The sequence below is a fragment of the Misgurnus anguillicaudatus genome, chromosome 2 (assembly GCF_027580225.2).
Source record: "Misgurnus anguillicaudatus chromosome 2, ASM2758022v2, whole genome shotgun sequence".
Taxonomy (NCBI): domain Eukaryota; kingdom Metazoa; phylum Chordata; class Actinopteri; order Cypriniformes; family Cobitidae; genus Misgurnus; species Misgurnus anguillicaudatus.
In genome coordinates, this window is record NC_073338.2 from 36177566 (window position 1) to 36200618 (window position 23053).

The 23053-nt window shown below is 37.4% G+C and overlaps 1 protein-coding gene across 1 annotated transcript in view; it reads left to right on the forward strand.

The window, feature by feature from the left end:
• The first annotated feature begins 9117 nt into the window (after positions 1–9117).
• The window catches only part of dpp6b (dipeptidyl-peptidase 6b), a 174108-nt gene continuing 160172 nt past the window's right edge, over positions 9118–23053 (forward strand). The window contains exons 1-2 of the mRNA XM_055203016.2: positions 9118–9312; positions 9397–9468. Coding sequence (XP_055058991.2) covers positions 9412–9468 — 57 coding nt within the window. The 5' untranslated portion in view covers positions 9118–9312; positions 9397–9411. The remainder of the gene's footprint in view (positions 9313–9396; positions 9469–23053) is intronic.

Genomic DNA, 23053 nt, shown 5'->3' on the forward strand with positions numbered 1-23053 from the left:
GGAACCGGGAAACATGGTATTTCTTAAATATCGGTCAATTGATTGTTGTAAGCCAATGCCAGAAAATAAGAGAAACACTCACAGTTTTGCATACAGCCTTTCTCGCAGACAAACACACATACAGATAGGCTGGTTAAACACACAGTCTCTATGTTTGATGCTTGCTTCCAGATCGTATGTCGTTTGTCCTCTCTGGGAGCATTGCTATAATTGTCACCCTGCATTCAATGGAAACAAGTCATGTAAAGAGATCTGTCCGAGAACACACAGTCGTCAGAATTAAGCAGCTAAACAGTTTCACTGTTTAAAATTAACTTATCTAACAAAGTAAGGGCTGTGTGATAATTATGTATTAATGGTTTTTATTCCTAATTTACAAGAAAGCCATTAGCAACCACATTTCCATATATTTAAAATCATTTTATTTGCCCAAACATTCAGTCAATGATGCCAGTTTAAAAATGCTTTAAATGACTATAAATGTCTTGATTTTTAACAGGATTGCTGCTGTAGCACCATTGCTATCTATTTCTTTGTGATAGTGATTTGATCTGGTTGATGGACCAGAACGTGAACTTCATTATGCCTGTACAGTGATCTGATTTCTCCTCCAGAAAAAAGGAACTATACATTAGTCAGGTTGTAATTTACTTTCATGTACAGACGTGGATGAAGTATACAGTAAGAGCTCGGGAAAGACACACCGCATTTAGACACTGCCTAGCTAGATTCGATATCAGTATTGCTCTTAAAATCTATTTTGTCTTTGTCAGCCATACTACAGTATTTCACCCTTGAAAAAAATGCTCATGCATGATGTCAATCTTAAAAAAAAAAAAAAACACTGTGTTGGGCTGTACAGTTCCATAAAACCCTTCAAGGGGGACATATCATGAACATCTAACTTTTTCCATGTTTAAGTGCTATAATTGGGTCCCCAGTGCTTTCTTCAACCTAGAAAATGTGAAAAAGATCAACCCAGTAACTTACACTGTAAAACCTAAAAGTTAATTCAACTCAAACCATTTCAGTAAACTAGTTGCATTTAACCATTTAAGTTTTAAAACACATAAATTTTAGTACTGTGAACTTAAACAAATTGAGTCATATGCAGTTATGCACTTATATTTTAGTTCACACTACTTAAATATAAGTGCATAATTGCACATGACTCAAGTTCACAGTACTTAAATGTATGTGTTTTAAAACTTAAATGGTTTAAGGCAACCGGTTTCCTTAAATGGTTTGACTTAAGTTGACTGTTAGGTTTTACAGTGTAGTTTTGTTAAACCATTCTCTGCAAGCATGTTAAAAAATAGGCCATTGAAATTTGGCTCACCCTGTGGTGTCAGAAGGGGATAAAACTGCCCCTTAGGGGTTGTGTATACCAAAACTTTTAAACGCGGCTGAAACCCCTGGACAACGCCGCATGCCAGCTGTTTTTCAGCTGAGTGGCAGCTTTCTTCAGCTAAGCACTTTGGTAGCTCTGATACGTCAGCTGTGAGACGGTTGGTTTGCTTTGACACTTGTCCCGCCCCACCTCCACTGTGATTGGACGGCCGCGTGAGAACTGACATTGACGAGCGGAGCTTTTCTTCCAAAGTTGAACATTTTTCAACTCTCGACGCTCAGCGCGGAAAACCGCTGTGCTCCGATTTTCAGCGCGGAAGAAAACTGCTAGCTGCTGGCTTATTAGAAAAACGCCAAGCTTCCATTGGAAACTATTGAAAACATGCGCCGGCCACACCCAAAAACGGCACATTTTTGCTCACACCTACAAAGTGGCCATTTTTAACATGCTATAATAAATGGTATTTGTATTTTATATGGTTTCTATATGGTATTTTGAGATAAAACGTCACATATGTATTCTGGAGACACCAAATATTTATTTTACATCTTAAAAAAGTCTTGTGAAATGTCCCCTTTAAAATCACAAAACCTTTCTGCTGCACAAAAGATTTGTTGTAGTGGAAAAATTTTCTTCAGGCTATGAAAAAGATAAGAAACTGATATTTTAATAACCTTTGACTAACAGTTTTATGAGAAAAACAAAAATGGTTCTTCTATGGCATCGGTATGAAGTTGCCATTGATTTTGTGCATCGTATGTTTGGAAGACTCTTAGATAAAAGCATCTCTGGGCCCACGTATAATATCTCATACTTCTCCTATACCTATATAGATAATACACAAGTCTGTCATTTTAGCTCAATGACCTGAATACCTCTGCACATTTCTGTCTTTCTGACATCCTGGGCTGGATGAAGCAATGTCATCTTCAGCTCAGCCTTCCAAAGCCAAAGGTTCTTGTCATAACAGCCAGCCTATCAAGTATAGCTATGGCAAGCTTGTCAGAAAAGTCTGCTAGTAATTTTGGAGTAGACTTCACTGTGCATCTGGCATATTTACAATATAGTGTATTTTTCATACTTGAACAATGCTATTAAAGGGAATCAACAATGCTATATTGATTGTTGAATGGCTCACACGGGTCACGAGTAAACAAACTATAGTGCACACTAATGTGGAGACAACATTTTTAAATTGATTGTGTTCTGTTAACCTAATTTTTATAGCCACTAGCTAGACCCATTTAGAAAATGTGTTACTCTTAGCCCAAGGCCATAATAAGATGGTTAATGCCAATGAAGGGTGCCCAAATTACTTCATATATTTCTTGGTTTAGACTCAATAGTACTGTAACATTATATGGCTTAGTAAAATAGTAGTAAAATGTTTTGTTATTCTTAACATAATTTTCTAGTTACAGTATATAATTACGCCATTAATTCTAATGACCTTAAAATTAGCTGCAGACCAACAAAAAGGTTTTGTTCCATTCCAAATTAAAAAGTTATGTTTATTAAAACAAAAAATTCAACAATATAAATTTGCTTATGCTTTTTGTGTTGTCAGCACTGCAGCTGCATTTTGTTTTGATACGCTTCAAACCAAAGTGTTTTTGTCACGGTAGGAAATTCACTCCTCCGTGTCATGTGTGTGTGTGTGTTTGTTGTTCACTTACCCTTGCCATGTGCTCATTAGAGCGATTCAGCTCACCTGTGTGTTGTAGTCAAACTACCCATTTTGGAGCAAAAAATAGAAGTAATTGTAAAAGAATTTTTTTCAGCCCAGATCACTTCCACGAGGCGTCCAGAACAACACACCAAAAGTCCCAAGAAATCCCAGCCGAGGAAACGTGCCAATCCCCCATCAATCCGAAATGTGCGCCAACAAGGCCAGACCACAATACACCCCAATGGGGCTATTTTTTTCCTTTACTCCTATCAAAATGAAACTTTACACAGTTGAAGTACCCATGAAAAGTAATTTTTTTTGTATCACAAGTTGCCCTGAAAATCAAATTCAATATGCAAATGAGCCACACACCAATCGAACATGCCCAAAATACACCCAAAAGCAACATCTTGGCACCACAAGTTTTCTTCCAAATGAATTTGAATATCCACATGAGCTTTACACTTATTTAATATGTCCTAATTTGCATAGGCAGAAACATAATTCATATGTATGATAAATATATCGGCCCAATGTTCATCCAATCAACCTGCTGCTTTCAAACTGGCCTCTAACCTGAAAACTGCCTGGCTTTGGTTCCTGCCAGCTGTATAACCCCCGCCGGTATTATCTTCAGGTTCACGAAGGAACACAAGCCTGAACAGAAGGGGAGGGTTGTGTTTTTTGTGTGTGTTTTTGTTTTTTAATTTTTTTATGTTTTTTATCCAGCCTGGATCCTCAACCCCTTCTTTGTGGCTTTTGGTTCGGGCACCCCCATATCATTTCCTGGTTTGTTCTTTACTTGGTTCTTCCCCTCTGGGTTATATTCATCTGATAAAATTGCCTCACTAAAGCAATCTGAATTGCAGGACTAGCAAAATCTGTACAATTTAAATGCATGTTAAGTTAGAAAATAGATCAACACAGTAAATCATTAACAAAACACAAGAAAGACTGATTCCTTTTTTCTTAAGGTCACACTAGTATAACAGCATAAATGTACCTGAGGTTTCCTTGCAGCATTGATATGGGTAAAAAAAATTGCATTGCAAAATACATTCATTACAATTGGCCATTTATTTTGTTGGGGCACTATTATGGGTCAGTGCTGAAACAATTTATATAAAATCCTCTTATGTTTCTGAATTGAAATGACATTTTTATTAAGAATGTGTAATTGATTGTTTTCCATACTTACATTTTAATCAGGGAACGAAAACACTACCGTATTATAGATATTTATTTAAAAGCAACTAAATGATTTCAAACTTTTTCCATTCAAGATGACACATCGAGCTCTTCAAACAATCCAACCCCAATCATTCTACATCTCGTCTATTTTGCATAGGAAAGGGATGGCACTGAAAAAAGTAAAGAATGACACTGGCTTTCTCAAACAAACTAAGGTGTTTAGCCAGTCACAGGAAAATGTGGGAAAAGGCATCATCATTGCAGGTGAAAAAGCTCTAGTATCACTGTATGGGGGCAAAAGGATGAATCACTGGACATGCTAAGATAACAGGCAATTCTTTCTTAAAGTAACTCAGAACTCATCTCCAGTGGAAGCTCAATCTCTCCCTCCAACGTCAGCAGCTGCAAAGTTCCATAGTCTCCAGGTCTTTTACCAAATGATGAAGTGGAAAGGGGGAAGTGAACCTATGGACCCAAAACCTTGGGGGTGCCATGTTTTGGATGGGAGATTAATGCCAATAATGACTGATCAGCCAAGCAGCGTAACGAGCCAACACCAGGTTACTTTTTGCCAGGCTGGGAGGACCAGCTTAAACCAGCTACTGCCACCTTAAAACAGCTACCAGCTTATGCTGGTCTTAGCTAAATTTTTCAGTAGGGATTGTTAATCACTGCTATGACTAAACACATACGCATAGGTCTAAAAGGTACCAAATTGTGAAAAGCGCTATATAAATAAAATTGAATTGAAAAAAATGTAGGTTAGGTAGAGGCCTGCGCCTGTCTAAAAGCAGCAGGATGATTGGATGAACATTGGGCCTATATATTTATCATACATATGAATGGTGTTTCTGTCTATGCAAATTAGGACATATTAAATAAGTGTAAAGCTCATGTGAATATTCAAATTCATTTCAAAAGAAACTTGTAATACCAAAAAGTTACTTTTGGGTGTATTTTGGGCATATTCGATTAGTGTATAGCTCATTTGCATATTAAATGTAATTTTCAAAACAACTTGTAATACAAAAAAAATTACTTTTCATGGGTACTTTCATTGTGTAAAGTTTCATTTTGATAGGAGTAAAGGAAAAAAATAGCCCCATTGGGGTGTATTGTAGTCTGGCCTTATTGGCACACATTTCGGATTGATGAAAAATTAACATATTTCCTCAACTAGGATTTCTTAGGACTTTTAGTATGTTGTTCTGGACACCTCATAGAAATGATCCAGGCTGAAAAAAATTATTTTACAATTAGTCTGTCGTAAAACGCTATTTTGCCTGGACTATTGAGTGTCTCGCTCCAGCTGTTCATCATTACATCTCCTCCATAAATACTCACATGACTTTCTGTTCCTTCCCTGCCAGATTCTTTCATTGTGTTCGGTCCCGTGTTGTTTGGTTGTCTCGTGTCGATTCGGATTACTGTTACAGTTGGATGTGTATTGTCGTCGTCTTCGTGTGGATGTTCCCGTGTTCAGCCTGGATTTCACCACTGCTCACCACTCCACCAACGTCGCACTCAATACTCTCTACACCAACTTCCACCGTAGTCTTCGCCACCATTGTCAGCAACATCAACACCGGACTGTGTCACTTCCGCATTGACTCTAAATACTCACTCTCTGTTTATATTTAATAAACATTGTTTGAATTTTATCCTGCAGTTGTTTCCACTCCTTACGTGTCATTACAGTTTTTAGCAGAGTGCCGTTCTAAAGTCTGCTTAAATTTATGAAAGGTGTATGATAACTAGCTGCATCTCAATTTGACAATCTCTTCACTTACAGGAACAAAGTCACTTTTAAATACCGGTAAATAAAACCAAAATATATTGCTCTACATGCAGGAGAGATTTAATTCCTCACCATACTCCCACCTCCCACTGTGTCTAATTTACTTTTCACACGATAAACAAATTTAATGGAAAATTGCTTTTGTCCTCCTAATTACACTGAGAGAAAACTATTAATGGGAGAAAAGATGATGTTGCCACCCTTTACCACATTCCATGTGATTTCAAGTGACTATACTAGAATATACAGTTTTTGGCTCCCATTTTGCAGTAAGGTAAAACTAATTTAAATATCCTGCAATGTGCAGTGCAGATCTGAACAGACTGTGAAAGCTTTTATGCATTAAATTAAAACCTGCATGCTTTCTGTAAAATCTTAATTCTGTGCTCAAATAACAATTTACACAGCATTACACTGAAATATGCCACTAATGGAGAAAAATTTGTTACACTCACTTACCTGGGAGCAGAACAACAAGTGCACTAATAAATAATTTGGTTAGTGGCAATTTTGCAATAATTGGGTCTACAAGAATTATGCTCCACCCCTAACCTCACCCCTAAACAGTAACATTATAGTTTTAGTAAACCATTCTCTGCAAGCATGTGAAAAAATAGGACCTGGAAATATGGCTCCTCTTGTGATGTCAGAAGGGGATATACTGCCCCTTATGCTTTGTGTACACCTAAAGACTTTGAAAAGATTTAGAAAAGACTTTATAAGATTATCAGCTCACATCTAAAAGACTTGGGTTCACAGTTTTTAGTCTCAGACTAAAGATTTTACAAACACTGAATCTTGTAGTGACACTATTTACAAGACTACAACAAGATTATTTTAGCTTTTTATCATCATGCTCAGCAGTGATTTAACAAAAATGTATGCGCGTGTTCATTGTGCTTTCACACCAGCTGCGTTTGCAGCGCATACTGTGCAGTTTACAGTTTTTCTCAGTCGCTTTGGTACATTTCTCAGATCAGAATTGAAATTCTCAAAACTACTTGTTCATTTCTCACATCATTGTGTCACTTGTGCACATCAAAAAAGCAGTTTCTTATTTCTTTGAACAAGTTACACTGAAGTCTTCCTATACCTCCTGACCCAGCAAGCGTGTTTGGCTAACAAGGCTAAATTTGGGCTGCCAGTGAAAGTCTAATATTATTAGATATTAGTTATATTGACAACGTGACTAAACAATAAAGTCTTATCCATACACAATGACACATTGACTTGTCATTCTGATGGCAAAGACATGTTCATTGACACAGATATTTGAGAGATGAATTTTGAGTAAGAGAGTGGCTTTTGCAGGTTATTCATGGTGTTTTGCTACTTGTCCGAATTGTTTTGAGAAATGCACTTACTGTTTTGCAAATTGTGAGTATGATTGGAGACATGTACCAAAGCGACATACTGTAATAACAGTATAAAAATCTCAAGTTCACATTACTTTATTTTATATGCATTAATGAGCAAAACCTCTTCAAGACGGTTTTTGACGGTCAGTGTAATTTATATAACTGTGATTTGTTTAACCCACATTGTTTTCGTGATGTTCTGGTTCGTGTAATGACAGATATATACACAATACACAATTATAGACATAAAAAGCCCTTGGCGCATTATTAAATCTGTTTCTCTTAGGTTTTAAGATAAAATAAAAAAACACTCAGTGATTGACAGCATGAAGCAATCGATCGTGTTTCCCGTCAACAGTTTAAGCATAAGATTTAGATGTATAGATGTACGTTATCTGTTTCTCTGAACAGTATTAAGCTATATGAGGACTCATTTGCTGGGCAGAAAGTGAATGACAGCGCAGACTTCTGGTGTTTTTAAATATTTCATTGCTTTCTTTTACATTGCTCAAAATCATGACTGTTTGAAACACACATTGATGACATTTATGGCGTCACATGTATGACCGCACGCGTGCGGTGTACGTGCTTGTGCTTTAACTTGTTAACATGAGCGCCGAAAAAAACACGCGCCACTTACGCGTTGCTCACGCTTGCGGCGTGAAGAATGTAAGCACATACCAGAAAACATTAGCACGTTATGCCATTCAATAGAGTGGTAGAGTTAGCATGTTAACACACACAGGCAATATCGCTCCACTTCTTTTCTTTTTCCACTCTGTCGTGGTATGAATGGGAGTTTACATCAAAAAGACACGGCTGCTCTGCCCACCGCTCATCAATGCGCTCCTCTTTATCCACGGTCCATTTTCGCCTACTTCGCGCTCGTTGTGTTTCCACGTCCGTCGACATGTTTCTTTGTTGTGACTGATGGCTTCCTGTTTCCGGAGAACGAATTTATTGGTTGTTGATTGTTTTACGTCATGAGACTACGCTGGGACTTGCGATAATATCAAACATGTTTGATATGAAAGACTAAAGAAAGACTGGCATAAATCGGGTCGCTGACTGCAGATTATCACCTCACAGTTAACGATCGAGACGACGGGAGCGCGCAGAGACTCCAGTTAGATTCCTAAAGACTGCCGGTCTTTAGTCTGGGACTGTGAAAATCCTTTGGTGTACGCTAGGCATTAATCTGCACTATCCAACTACGGCACTGCAATTTAGTGCAGAGATCAGTCAATTTGCATTTAAAAGGACACATCCAAAAACGGCACATTTTTGCTCACACCCACAAAGTGCCAATTTTAACATGCTATAATAAATTATCTTTATGATATTTTGACACTCTGGGGACACCAAAGATTTATCTGACATCTTTAAAAAGTCTTGTGTCCCCTTTAAAACTTTTAAGCATTTCAGCACAAACTTCAAACATTAAAAAATTCAGAAACTTGTGTCAACACAGTTGAAATGTTTGTTTCTCTTAAATAAATGTGATGAGACTGCATGGTGTAATGCTATCTTTAGGCAGCTAATGCTGCACCATTCCAGTATCCAGTATACATACTTGATACTTTAAAGATAGTTTTCCATGCTGAAGAAACAGATTTCTGCATAGGCGTTGCAAAGAGGCTGATATCCCCGCGTTTTAACGAGAAATCACGAGCTCGGCGCGCACTTTTTTTTTTGACAGAAGAACTCCCGCAGGTAGGTTACGTCACTCAGCGCGCGTGCTGCTGTGAGGGAGACTCGCCGTGCGCCTGCAGTTTTGAGGTGAGGGAGAGTAACTTCCCGCCCGGCGGGAAACTGCCTTTAACCGCACATTGATGCTGTCGGATGAACATTTTATATCACAAATTAGCGTGGGAAAGTTCTGCATTGTGTGTCTGCTGCATTTACTCCGTGGTACGGATTTTGAACTCGGAAAACACCACTGCTGGTATGAATATGGAGCGTCCTCCTTAAGCCGGGATATATTGTTAAAAGGTTTCTTTTAAAGTAACTTCCGGTTTATCTTTCTCAGACATACGGTTGAGGAATGAACTCGTCTGCTGGAGTAGGTAATTACAGGAGGGGTTCAACCAAAGGAGATAAGGTAAGATGTTTGTTTAAAATATATATAGCCTATATAAAGGATGGAGTGAATGGCATGCACAACAAATTAAGTCATATTTTGGAACAGTTGCTTATCTTACACTCCCTTTGTGCCATTTTGTATGAAAGTAAAATTGCTTATCGAGCATTATCAAGCCCCTCTTCAGCACCCATGGAAAAAATAGCATCACACCCATTGTTTACCTACCTGGACTTACATGTAAATGGTAAATAAGAGAATGTATGTGAGGTTGAGACATGGATTGTCATCACAAGGTCAGCATTTAGGTTGTTGTTTTGCTCTGTTTTATTTTACCTACTTTGCAGTGACAAAGTGTATTGAGTTTCTGGAGACAGAAAAAAATGTGTGAATTAGTCAGGATTTAGGAAGTCAGAGCCACCTCAGGACAATAAAAAAATAAGCAACCATATCCAGTCCAAAACTTCCCTTTTGAGAATAACTTTATTTTAGAGGTTAGACCAATTACATAGATGATTTGTGACAATTATGTACGTGAATGTTATATAAGATAATTGGAAATGTTACATGAATGAAAGACCAAATGCTGAAAGTCCCTGCTCTTTAGGTAAACAATTGAGAAGTTCAGATGCAAAACCCTCTAAGTGCATCTGACATGTTTTCTTGTAAATAAGCATTTTTATCAGTCTCTTATGTTTAGGTTCAGTAATTTCACTTTTAATGGCAATGAAAAGGTTATTAGTCAGTAATTTAATGCCTTATTTTTACAAACGTCACTTTAGCCATTTCATTGCTATTTAACAAATTCTTCCATTGCAAAACCCTCTAAGTGCATACTTTTTTGGCAAAAACCTCCATGTCTAAAAATAAATACACTTCTTTGGACAAGACTAGTAGTAAATAGTTGCACAGTCACTAAAGATACAACTAGAAACCCTGCAAATGATGAAAGTCAGAATGTAAAAATGAAGAAACTGAACCACACACTAGGGGGCGCTGTGAACTGTCACTGCCACGTTTGGGTTGTCTTCAGGTCCAAGCAGTGGTGGCCGGTGACTTTAAAGGAACACTCCACTTTTTAAAAAAAATATGCAAATTTTCCAGCTCCCCTAGAGTTAAACATTTTATTTTTACCGTTTGGAGTCCATTCAGCTGATCTCCGGGTCTGGTGCTACCACTGTTTAGCATAGCTTAGCATAATCCATTGAATCTGACCAGACCATTAGCATCGCACCAAAAAAACGACCAAATAGTTTCGATCTTTTTCCTATTTAAAACTTGACTCTTGTGTGGTTACATCGTGTACTAAGACCGACGGAAAATTAAAAGTTGCGATTTTCTAGGCCGATATGGCTAGAAACTATACTCTCATTATGGCGTAATAATCAAGGACTTTGCTGCTGTAACATGGCTGCACAGGCGCAATAATAATACGGAACGCCTGAAAATAGTCCCCAGCTATTGAAAGTAACCAAGGGGACTATTTTCGGGCAGTCCGTAATATCACTACACCTGCTGCAGCCATGTTACAACTCTGACATTTAGCGGATTCTGCCAACAAAGTGCTATTTAGAAAACAGTCTGAAGCCGGGATTAATTGGATTTGATGCGAGAGCATTCGGTTAATATCATTCTTATTCTTAATTTTCAAATAGTGTCGACTGATGATGCCCCGGCATGCAATTAGATTAATGACAAAGTTATCAAGGTAAAGCGTATACTGGATACGACCATGTATATATTCAACAAACTTTGAATAACCTTGCATAGACAAATTACAAAATAATATAAATAAATAAATATATATTATATATATCTAAAACACTAATAAATGTACGAAGTGTAAATGTCAGTTCTAAAGCAATTATGGTAGCTTCTTGCACAACAGAAAAGTTGACACTCGTACCTAATGACCTGGCAAAAACTGTGCAGTTAAACTAAGTGTCTTGGCACAGGGACTTAATCCTACAGATGACACAGGTAACTTGAAACTGCGTTCTTCCGTAACAAAATCCACCCCTCTGACTCAAATGTCATAGATAACAGACAGCCTTGCTGTGACATCCATGCCTAAAACATCCATATAGGATTCAGTCGTTTAGTTAAATGTGGCACTTGATTGCAGAGGGGTCCTCGGGTCTTTTCCTCCTCCACATATCTAAACTTCCACTAGCAGTTTCAAGTTAGCTTTGTTTGGCCTAATCAAATTTAGCCATGCTCTGTATTCAAAGCAGATAGATTGTGAATAAATCAAATTTGAGCCTGCTTATACCCTCCAGCCATTCCTACCCTAATTGTCCTCAACATCAGAGTTTGAATTATTGTTGTAATATTTCTGTGGAGTGTTTTTCTTATTTTGTTCTGACAATGTTTTCTGGAAACACCTCCGGGGCTATGTCTTACCAAAGGTCTAACGTCATCATTGGAGTTGCAATTGCCAACATTCTGACCCACATAAAACGATATGTAGTTCATTGCTCATGAAGATGCACTGAAGTGATTTTTCTTATTTGCAGTTCAGCACACTTATTTGAAATATTGACACAATTTTACACCCACTGGATACGAAGAAAGTCAAAACCGAAGCACCGAGAGGATGGGGGTGTTTTTATTTGCAAACTTTTAGAAGTTTTTATCTTTGCTGTGAGGCAGATGGCTTCAAGTTTTGAAAAATCAAAGCTGTCAACAGCTTACACTGGAATATATTTCTCTTCTTTGGTGTTTTGGGAGTCTAAAAAGAGAAGTGGGAGGGTTTTGTTAGGATTTTTGAGTTATTTGCTTCAGGTTATTATTTTGTTTTTCATGGAAAATGTGGCTTTAGACTGCAATACTGTCTTGGTTCCTGTCATGTTTGTGAGATATAAAAACTAGGAAGCAGCAAACTGAACTGAGTGTGCCCTCTGCTGGCAGGATGTGTACTTGTTAGTACTTGACTTGACTAGTGCTTCGAGAGATTTTTGATGTTTATGCAATCTAAACCATTACTGCTTAAATTTACAGTCATATCAGTGACCTAGAAAAGCTGTTTAATTGTAGATGGAGAAAGATGTATTCTAATTGGGTCAGCCATGTTAAGATCATCATGACCTGCGCCTGCGGTCATGCCATTCACAAAAACAACACAAAATGACACATAAAGTGTTAAAATTAAACAATGTTTTAAAAGCACAACACAAAAAGATGTTTAAAAAAATGAACACATCCTTTTTTAGAGTGTGTAATGTATGAGAGGCATAACAATAAACATATTTTTTTGTATTTATGTAGGTGCTACCACAACATGTACGTATGTTGCGATTGGCCTGAATACCTTTGATGTCAGCCGGAAATGTGACACTCCTTACCATGTTTGAAAGATTCGGTCACAATTCAATGCTAACAGGAGTTAACTTACAGACTGTGAGATAAAGCGGGAGGAATTAGGATAATGTCGTGTGCATGTCAACAGGCCCAGGAAGTTAACTGTTGCCTACAATTCGTGTGTTTGTTGTAGTCCAAGAAAAGAGATTTATGTTGGAGACGATAACTCGTGTCATCGTTTACTTTGGGTTACCTTTTGCATATTGTTAACAAATACTAATACACAACTACACACCAAAGAAAATTTAAAATTGTGAATCGGACCATAGGTGCTCTTTAAACATAACCAAATGACTAAGAGTTTTTTTCAGGGCTGCCCTTCTGGATTATTAAAGTTTTATAGCTCATTGTAGATTTTATACTTTGAAGCTTTGCAGCAAATAAACAACTGCTTCTGGTTGTCTGGTTGTCGGCGTTGCTAGTTGCCAGCGGTATGCACACAGTTTAAGACGGCGCGGACAGGACAATGACAGGATAAAAAGCGCTTAAAAAAGCTTCTCTCTTACAGAAAACTTTTTTACACACTGTTATTACTCCATAAAGCAACAAGCGCGTTGCTTCACATCCCAGACCACCTCCTAAAGTGGTTTGAGCGATCTTCTCAAACACATTTCGAAGGACATTTACACTTTTGACGATCGGATAAATGTCTGATCAGAGAAAAGCATGAAGCATGGATGGCTCATTTTTTTTTATTTGTGCGAGATTCTCCTCAATAACCCTGTGCTTGTCAGCCGAAGCCTGTCTGCTGGAGCTCTGAGTGGAGAAGATGTAAAGTATCTTTGAAAGGATCTAAATCACGGCACTGATAAATATCACCACATTATAGAAAGAACCCATCACATTCTGCTTCAGGGGTGGATATATGTTATAACTCATTCACAGAGCCACAGCAGGACGACAGATTTGTGTGTGTGTGTGTGTGTGTGTGTGTGTGTGAGAGAGAGAGAGAGAGAGAGAGAGAGAGAGAGAGAGAGATGCACTTCCCTTCCTGAAATTCTCTTCCTTCCTCTAGAAAGAGAAAATCGTTCATGACATTAAGTCTTACAGTAAATAAACAAAATGTGGGATATGCTGACAAATTGTAAGACTTCAGTAGTGTTCAGTTAGTAATCTTCTTTTTGGGCAGAAAGGCACTGGTGATTTGGTTCATCACCACTAAGGCAGGAAAAAGCGGTAAGAACACGAAGACGTACCAAGTCATGCCTTTAACCGTAGCCTGAAACCAGTCCGTAAACATGGCTGTCATGACTGTGACAATTCATAGCATTTAGTACATCTGTTTTGCACATAGAAATGTTTCAAGTGGAGCACATCCAGTGGCCCCAAAATGTATTTTGACACCATGCAGAATAGCAAAAAAATAATAATAAGAGGAAATCAAATCTAAAGGTACCATATGCATGTGTTCCTCGATCCTAGTACATTGTCTGATTTACTAAAAGATTTGCAAATCAGGTAATGTCTCAAACACACCTATAAAATTAGTGCTAAATGGGGTATAACCAGGGTTTAAATTGAGCCGGGGCCTCCGGGGCTAAGCCCTGGCACATAGGCTGAAGGTCTCGCTCTGCTCTTGCCAGTGTACTCGCTGCGCTGGTGCATGTGTACTCGCTGCGCTAGTGCATGTGCACTGACGCGAAGGGAATTATGTGTTTCCAGGCATACTCAACAACGCAAGTTCAACGATTTGCACGAGCAGATTACATACAAAGTCAATGCAAACTTTACATTTTCTCTGGACTCAGTGCTTAATACATGTCTGACCATTGGAACGAACAAAAAAAAAACTCGCAATCAGGACGATTTATGGTGATTTTATTTCACTTACACCTTTGCCTACAATGATGCTCATGCAAGGCTCCCCTGTTTCAAGCACACCTGAATCAGAAAATCTACTTTTTCTAAATATAATACATAGTGCTAGTAGGCCTAACATCCATACACAGTTTGAAGTACAGGCGGAGATAGCATTACCTAGCTACTGCCTATGACAAGACCCCTGTTCCAAGATGGCAGTGGTTTTGACACATACTTAGAACCCCAAGGCGACATCTAGTGAATATATCTATGTTACCAAGCACACTTGAAACTTACAGGTGTGCTGAGGCAAGTTGGAGCTAAACTTTGCAGGACACGGCCCCCAGGACCAACTTTTGGCACCCCATGGGAAAAATAAAAACTGAATTTTCATTTTTTGGCGAACTACCCTTTAAAGGGATAGTTCACTTTAAAATGAAAATTCTCTCATCATTTACTCATCCTCATGTTGTTCTAAATCTGTATGAATTTCACAAAATAAGTTATTTTGAGAAATCATGGTAAACACAAAGCAGTATGTTACCATAGACTTCCATAGTAGGAATAAAAAAATTTGATGAAATTTATTGGGTACCATCAACTGTGTGCTTACCATCATTTATCAAAATATGAAGAGTTTCGTTGCAAAACGAGATAACCACCATTTTTTTAATTGTTCAGAAATCTCGTTTTTTGGTTGAGCATTCCAATTAATATCAATTGGACTGCAGTTGGTTTGTTTTGATGTAATCCTTCATAACTTAAAAAATACAGCTAAGTAGCACCATAAAACAAAATAATAACATGATAACATAATAATAAACATGTTTTGACAAAAATGTTAAAAAATGGATTTATCTCGTTTTGCAACGAAACTCTTCATATGTTCTTAGTCATTTATCACAATTCTTCCAAAATATTTTTTTCCTACTATGGAAGTCAATGGTCACTTACTACTGTGTGTCCACCATCATTTCTCAAAATATCTTCCCTTGTGTTAATCAGAAAAAGAAATTCATACAGGTTTAGAGCAACATGAGGATGAGTAAATGACGACAGAATTTTCATTTTAAAGTGAACTATCCCTTTAAAGTAAGGTGACAAGCATTAACTTGTGATTACTCATATAGCTCGGAATAACTTTCATTTGATATTGGTATTATTTATATTTCTTTTCTAGTGCATGACCAGCTTTTCTGAGTGAATTAAAATGACACCTCCTCTTTACTATGTCAGCTGATAAAAGGTTTGATTTTGACAGTTAAACCTATTTAATTCTTTCAACCTTTCAAAAGAAATACAAAAGGGAAACCTAGTGGAATTGGTGCTTATAAAGTCTTATCACAGCTGATGCCTAAATGGTTCATAACCTGAAACCTTTCTTCAATCATAGCCCAAAGTGTCATGTGTGCTGTAGTATCCTCTTAGCTTAATGTACTTTACTAGCAGCGCTGGAGCCTTTCCCATACAGGATTCGGTTATTTTTATGTGCCATCTGTCTCCTAGAGCTGATGCGGCTCATTTATGATGCCAGTTTTTATCCAGTGCCTGTCGCTGCTCTCCGCAATTTACGCCAGAAGAAAAGGTTAGCTGCCATCATTTACTTTTATTCACCAATACTGCAGATACTGCTGAGTCTTTTAGATTTTTTATTTCCCTGTTCAGGTGCAGATGTATAGTCTTCTGCACTAGATCTAGTTTTTAAAAAAAAGTTGCCAGCCAGCGCTAGCGTTTGTTATAATTTTCACAAAAAGTTTAATGCCTTCCAGAAAATGTTCTTCTTTAAATATATAAACATACAATATATCAAATGAAAGAACAGACCCTCTGCTTTAAAAAAAAACTATTTCATCCTACCTTTATTTGTTCTCTTTTTATCACCTCTTAAATATGGGTAGATTTCTTAAAAATACAAAATTTTGAGCAAAAAGTTGTTTTTGTAAAGGACTTTTGATAGAGATCAGATTCAAAGCGATGATCAAAACATTCATGGAGTTCTTACAGTTTGACCTAAGGGGTTGCTTCCAGGCATTATAAGTTCGGTAAGAGCACCATCTGGTGGATTACAGAGGAAATATGGATTGCCATAAAAACTCGTCATTGGCAGGGAAGCCTTTTCTTTTAATTGACGAGTTAACTATAATGGCAACATGATTTGTTATTCAGTTATATCAGTTACTGGCTAATAACCTTTTCATTGCCATTAAAGTACAATTATTGAACCTAAACATAAGAGCCTGATAAAAAAGGTGCATTTACAAGAAAACATGTCAGACGCACTTAAATGGTTTTGCATCTGAACTCCTCTTATAATACCCAACACTTGATAATATTAAAATTTACACAATGCCACATCGTGTGAAACGCTCCATTTTAGTAGTTTTCAAACATTTATGCCCCAAAACTGCATAAAAACATTGTAATAAAAGAATAAGCTTCAGCCCCCTGAAGTGAAGGATTGCTTTTGAGCTTACAGGGAAACAAAACTTCTATTTTCTGGTTTGCTGCATTTGTTAAATGAATGATTCAGTTGTGCTTCTTTTGGATCATGCTGGTGGCAAAGTCTTGAATTTGACAGTCAATATAAATGAGCTTCCTATTTGCCTTCATTGTGCTGAATTTTAACATTGCCGCATGTGCTTCTGTGTTGGCATAAACTCCTTGTCAGTCATTTCAATGGCATGACTCACCTTGTATGCTAAAAGTCTGAGGGATTTTAATAATCATGAAGCTATAAAAGGTTATCCATGTTTTCAAAATCAAGGCTAAGTTTCAGATCTTAGACAAAGCAGATATTTTTGATCAAAATTACACTATGAACAAGTAAAATAGGAACAGTATACAACAGTAACAATGTATATAACATAGAGGGGATCTATAGCAAAACCCTTAATTTTTACTGTAATATTTTATGACATTGTCTACATGTGGTAATTAATAATAGTGGTAAAGGGGTCACTTTATTATTTGGGGGAGCAGACAAAGTACCCTAATTCAGATTATACTTTAAACCCTTACTCAAGCTGATAAGGAGGAAGCAAAACTACACAAACCCCAGAGAGAAGTGGCAATATTTTCAGGATGTCTACTTTATAGGGAAGTGGTCAAGCCGAACTTAATCAAGACATATCCAGGTAGCCTTCGTAAGCCTGTGGGGAAATATCCAAGCAGACATTGGCTTGTTTCTTCTGTAAATTTATATGGAGTGTTTTCACTGCATTCACGGCCACTGTTGAAGCAAACTGTCCCTCTGTCAATGGGCAAATCTATTTGCACCTTAACTATTCAAACATTTAGTCAGTATAGGAATGATTTTGGATGTAAATACTGTAGGAACAAGAATTCATTACGTCTACTTACCTGTGTTCATCATAGCCCTAATAAGTTGTAAGAATAGTATATGTAGTGTTGTAGTTCTTGAGACCGGTATCGGTCTCGAGACCGGTCTCAAGATCACTTTTTAAAGGTCTTGGTCTCATCTCGGAATCGACCGTATTTTTACTCGGCCTCGTCTCGGTCTCAGACAAAGAGGACTCAGAATTTTATTTCAAGACCGCTCAAGACCACAACTGATGGCACATCACAAATTTATTTTTTTATCATTAATTTTATGCAGTTTATTAAGGTTTCGCATATGATGTTGGCTTGGCATTGTTTAAGCATTGTTTAAGTTTCTCCCAATGACAATTTTTCTAATTTTATTACAAAAAACACCTGCATTGTGAGTGAATGGCAAGACATGGAAAGACAGTTCAGAATAAATGGTTAAGCTGATTTCAGCTCTTTAGTGTTTGTTCACTTTTATTTGCTTATAGACAAAGATAAATTCCCACAAATCTGCAATGCCTTTGATTATTTTATCAACTTCACTGATGGTGCACACACGCACGCACGCACACACACAGACAAGAAGTGCCTAATCATACTGTATGCATATTCCACATTTTATCATAAGTGTTTTAATGCAGTGATTGCACTGGTCTTGGCCTGTCTTGGTCTTGACTTGGTCTCGACCCTTTAAAGTCTTGGTCTTGTCTCGGTCTCGGTCAACACTAAGTACAGGGCTCGACATTAAGGCTTGTTCGCTTGTTCGGGACAAGTGGATTTTTTGTAGGACAAGTGTAAGAGAAAATTAGTTGTCCGACTGGACAAGTTAAATTTCAAACAAAATAAAATGGCATGTTACTTAACGTTATGTGCCGTTAACGACAGAGCAGCGCAAACACCGAGCGGAATATTGAACAGAGAGCACAGCGCGCTGACACACAAACACGTTTACACCTTACTATTATTACTTAACAAGCTGCACGTGCATGAAACCTGATCGCTGAACACGGAGCGACGGGACGGCATATTTTCTGCCTTTTCGGCAGCTGCAACTGGAAGTCAATAAAACTAGGCAAAAAAGACAGGAGTGGAGAGTGATGTTTCTTCAGGCTCCGGCGTGAATATAAATGACAGGCACTTCAACCGCGTTTTCATCACTGTGTGTCAAAAAAGCCGATTTAAGTCCGTATTTTTCTCTTCTAAAGTTCGGTAAAAACACATAATGGGCTTAAAATCTTGTGCCTACAAAATTCACATGATTTTCTGGTCTCTATAGTTTTTTCAGCAATGGGAGATATAAATTCTGGTTTCAAAGTAAATTTCAAATGTTTTATTTGATTAAATAGTAAAAAAAACATGAGGTAGAATTATGACTATAAATTGTATAATCTCAATTAATTTTAATTAAAATATTGTAGCAATTGTATGTTATACATCATTGTGATTAACGCACCTATAATACTTAAAGTATTTTAAGGTTGGATGATAGAGATTTTATGTGCCACCCCAGAGTAACTGCTGACCCCTGCCTGGCCACCCCTATGAAAAATCCCTTGCTCCGCCACTGATTAGCAAAACACAAAAAATAAATTATATTATAAATCTTTACCCGGACAAGTGACTTTTGTGCATGGACAAGTGAAACATAAATTTACTTGTCCAAAGGACAAGTTCCTCATAAAGTTAATGTCAAGCCCTGAAGTATATGTATTGGCAAAAATCTGACGATAAGATATGTATCACGACATGGTTTGCTATACGATACTGTGCGTTGTGATGATATGCGCAGAAACGATATGTTACGGCATTTTTTAAGGGGGGGTAGAAAAGGATATAATTTTAGGAAAGCAGTCATCAAGAACACATAACCATATGCAAACCCTATAAATGTTTTTAACTTTTATGTGTGAACTTGCTCCAGAGTGAGTTAAAGGAGATCCACACTTTTAGCCACTTGCTGCTGTTGTTTTGTTACCTGTATATCAGAATGGTGACTCATTATGTGCACTCTCAGATTTTCTTGTTGTTTGACGTTGACATCGTACATTTTACCCACAGCATGACTTTTGACAATCTCTTTTGTGCTTGTCTGTAACAAAAGGTAAATTGACATCAAACTTCAGCTTTGTACACCGAAGTAGGAACAAAACTTTTATGCTCCTTTACTATCAACAAACCCTATCATTAGTACTTACTGTCACTCTTGGGCAAGGCTTTGAACCAGTTCACGGAACAAAAACGAAAACCAGAAACTTTTGATGTTTTGCAAGGAACAGAAACGAAAACAGAAACTTTTTCAAAAAATATATGTTCTGGAACAGAATAGTTTATTTAAAATAATGGTAACCAGTTAATACCATTTTTTTTTTTAGATTTCTGTCTAATATGACCCGGTGAAGTTCACTTCCGGTCGTCATTGACTTATCGGCGAAATGAGTAGCTTGCCACCATCAAGTAGCCTACTCAAGCCAAAGTCTCTAATACTCAATCATAAGAGGTAAATATTGTAGGCTACCGAGTATCTCAAGATGGTTTTTTTTTACTAATTAGTGATGTAATGGATTGCAGTTGATCCGTGATCCGTACATGCCCCATGGTTCAATTCGCGGATTAATATGCAAATTTAAATAGGGTGAAAGTTTATCATTTGCACATGTTTCAAGGCTTGCAAAGGTTAACACTTAAGTGATTTTAAACAATTAAACCGCTAAAAGGCGCTAAAGTGAGCAATTTTCTGTACTCACAAATGCATATGCGGTTGAATGTGTCCGGTCCAACTCCAATCAAATGTGATTATCCCTATGACCTTCAAAGATCAGAACTCTTGATGTATAAACTTGCGAGAGAGTTGCGTTACTGTGTCCATTAAAATACATGAATAAAGCACTGAAAACAATTTTCACTTTATGTGGAGCGAAACGCCATTTGGAATTCGTCCTCTATCTATGTGTGTGCGCGTGTTTAAGTGCACTCAACAAATGTAGACATGTCAGAATTACAGTTATGCCGCTTACATAATGTAGCCTTTATTAATGTTTGATGACAAGATAGACACTTAAGGAAAATTATAGGGGTGTGCATTGGTACTGCTCTCACAATTCGATTCAATTACGATTCACCAGGTAACGATTCAATTCAATTCGATTCTACGATGCATTGCAATGCATCAGAATTCTACTGTACACAACAAGGCAAATTTTTCATCAGTCAAGTAGTAAAGTCACAGCGTAAGTCTTGTCTAGTTTCCCTTTAACTTCGTAGAATCCGAAATGTGCCCATATGTCCGTTTTCCATGGAAAATGGTGCGTTTTTATTTACCCGTCTATCGCGGTCATCTCTCTCTGTCTCAGCCATCTTGATTGTTGTTGTTATGCCCCCGAAAGTAATTGAAACTTCACAACGTTATTGTCCACTCGAGGCCAAAAAATAAACAGTGACATAATCGATTATGGCACTTTGCTGCATCGATGCTGAATCGTGCATGCGCACATTGCGATGCATCGCCAAATCAATTATTGTTGTCACCCCTAGAAAATTATGTAAACTAATAATTTAGGTTTAATGTCCTAATGATCAGCCTACTTATTTGTATGTCCCACAGCTGACATTTCCCTCCCTTTCTCTAGCGTTCCGTGCAGCACGCGTGCCTCTCTCTCACATAACAGCGAAAAGGTGGCGGTGTTTTCAATGTCTGTTCTTCCGTATACTTTCTTTTTCGCGTAAACGTCAACAGTCACCGATTTTACTGAGAGAGAAGACAGCTGATTGAGTTTATCATGACTTGACGAAAGGTTAGCATTAGTGTTTCCCACACACACCCATTCTCTCCCTCTCTGATGCGGTATGCCTGCGCACGTGTTTTGTATTAACTTTGTGTAACAGTTACTGTATATTCTCTCATATTTCTGAATTTGCACCGAAGTGTCTGTGCTATACGCGACAATAAAACTCACATTTAAAATAAAAAAGGGCTCATAACAAGTCATTGATGAAAAGAGCAACAGCAGTAAGGCTTCAATGTAAATGTATGGTAATTTTGTCAGACGATGTCACGTTTATAAATCAGGATTTTAGCAGAAGTTGGATTAAACACAAGGTGTTACTGGGTCGTTTTTAGTAACTATTTTATAGTCTACTCATTTTATGTCTAACAACAGAACTGATAATGTAAAAATAGCATTCATTTGTGTTAAAATGCAATATAATGTGACAGACCAAAAAGTAGAAGTGAAACATATTTCAGGTGCCAACACTCGATCAAACGCAAACACGTGATAATGTCACACATATATGCTAATTAGCGTGTGACGTCATTACCGCCACAAGTCTCTCAAAATCCTGTGGGAAACACTAAAAACATTCAATTACTTACCAGGCTACAGGTGAAGCAGCTCTTTACACCTTCTAACGTCTCGTAATCGGTCCTCATTTATGTCCAAGAGACTCAATAATAATCTTTTACATTTTAATCCTTTAATTTTTCATATTTATAAACGTTGGTGTGCTGCTGCGCATCCATGTGTGTAATAGGCAAACACGCGTTGTCGTCCCGTTTATATGCGCATATTACTAACGCGCTCTTTTAATAACAAAAACAATATTGCGCTATTGACTTTAGTCTTTAGATCAGGTTTTAGTTGGTCAATGGCGTAGTCTATTTTAGTCGTTTCAAAATAGCAACGTGCCAACAATGCGCCTGAACACACCTAGTTTTCAGATCAGAACACCCATAGGCGCAAATGCATTTGCAATTTAAACATCGTGGCGCTGAAGCTTAGATACAAAAAGACTGCTATCTAGTGGTCGGAATGTAAACTCAAAATGAAACAACTGACATGAATGTGTATGAAAAAAAACAATATTGCTTTTCTGAGAATTGACACAGTATCGACATACAAAATATCCTGATACAAATGGAGAAACCATGCTTTCTTACACCCCTAACTTATGCTCACTTGATTTTTCAACAGATTGTGTAATAAAACATTAAAAAAGGTTTCACCAATGTTGTTTTAAAACCCTTTTATTTTTGTATAACACATTGAATTGTTTTGAAAAATCTGGCAATGTCATTTCATATCAAATCTGTCAAGTTTCTAAATGACAAAAATGCAAAAAT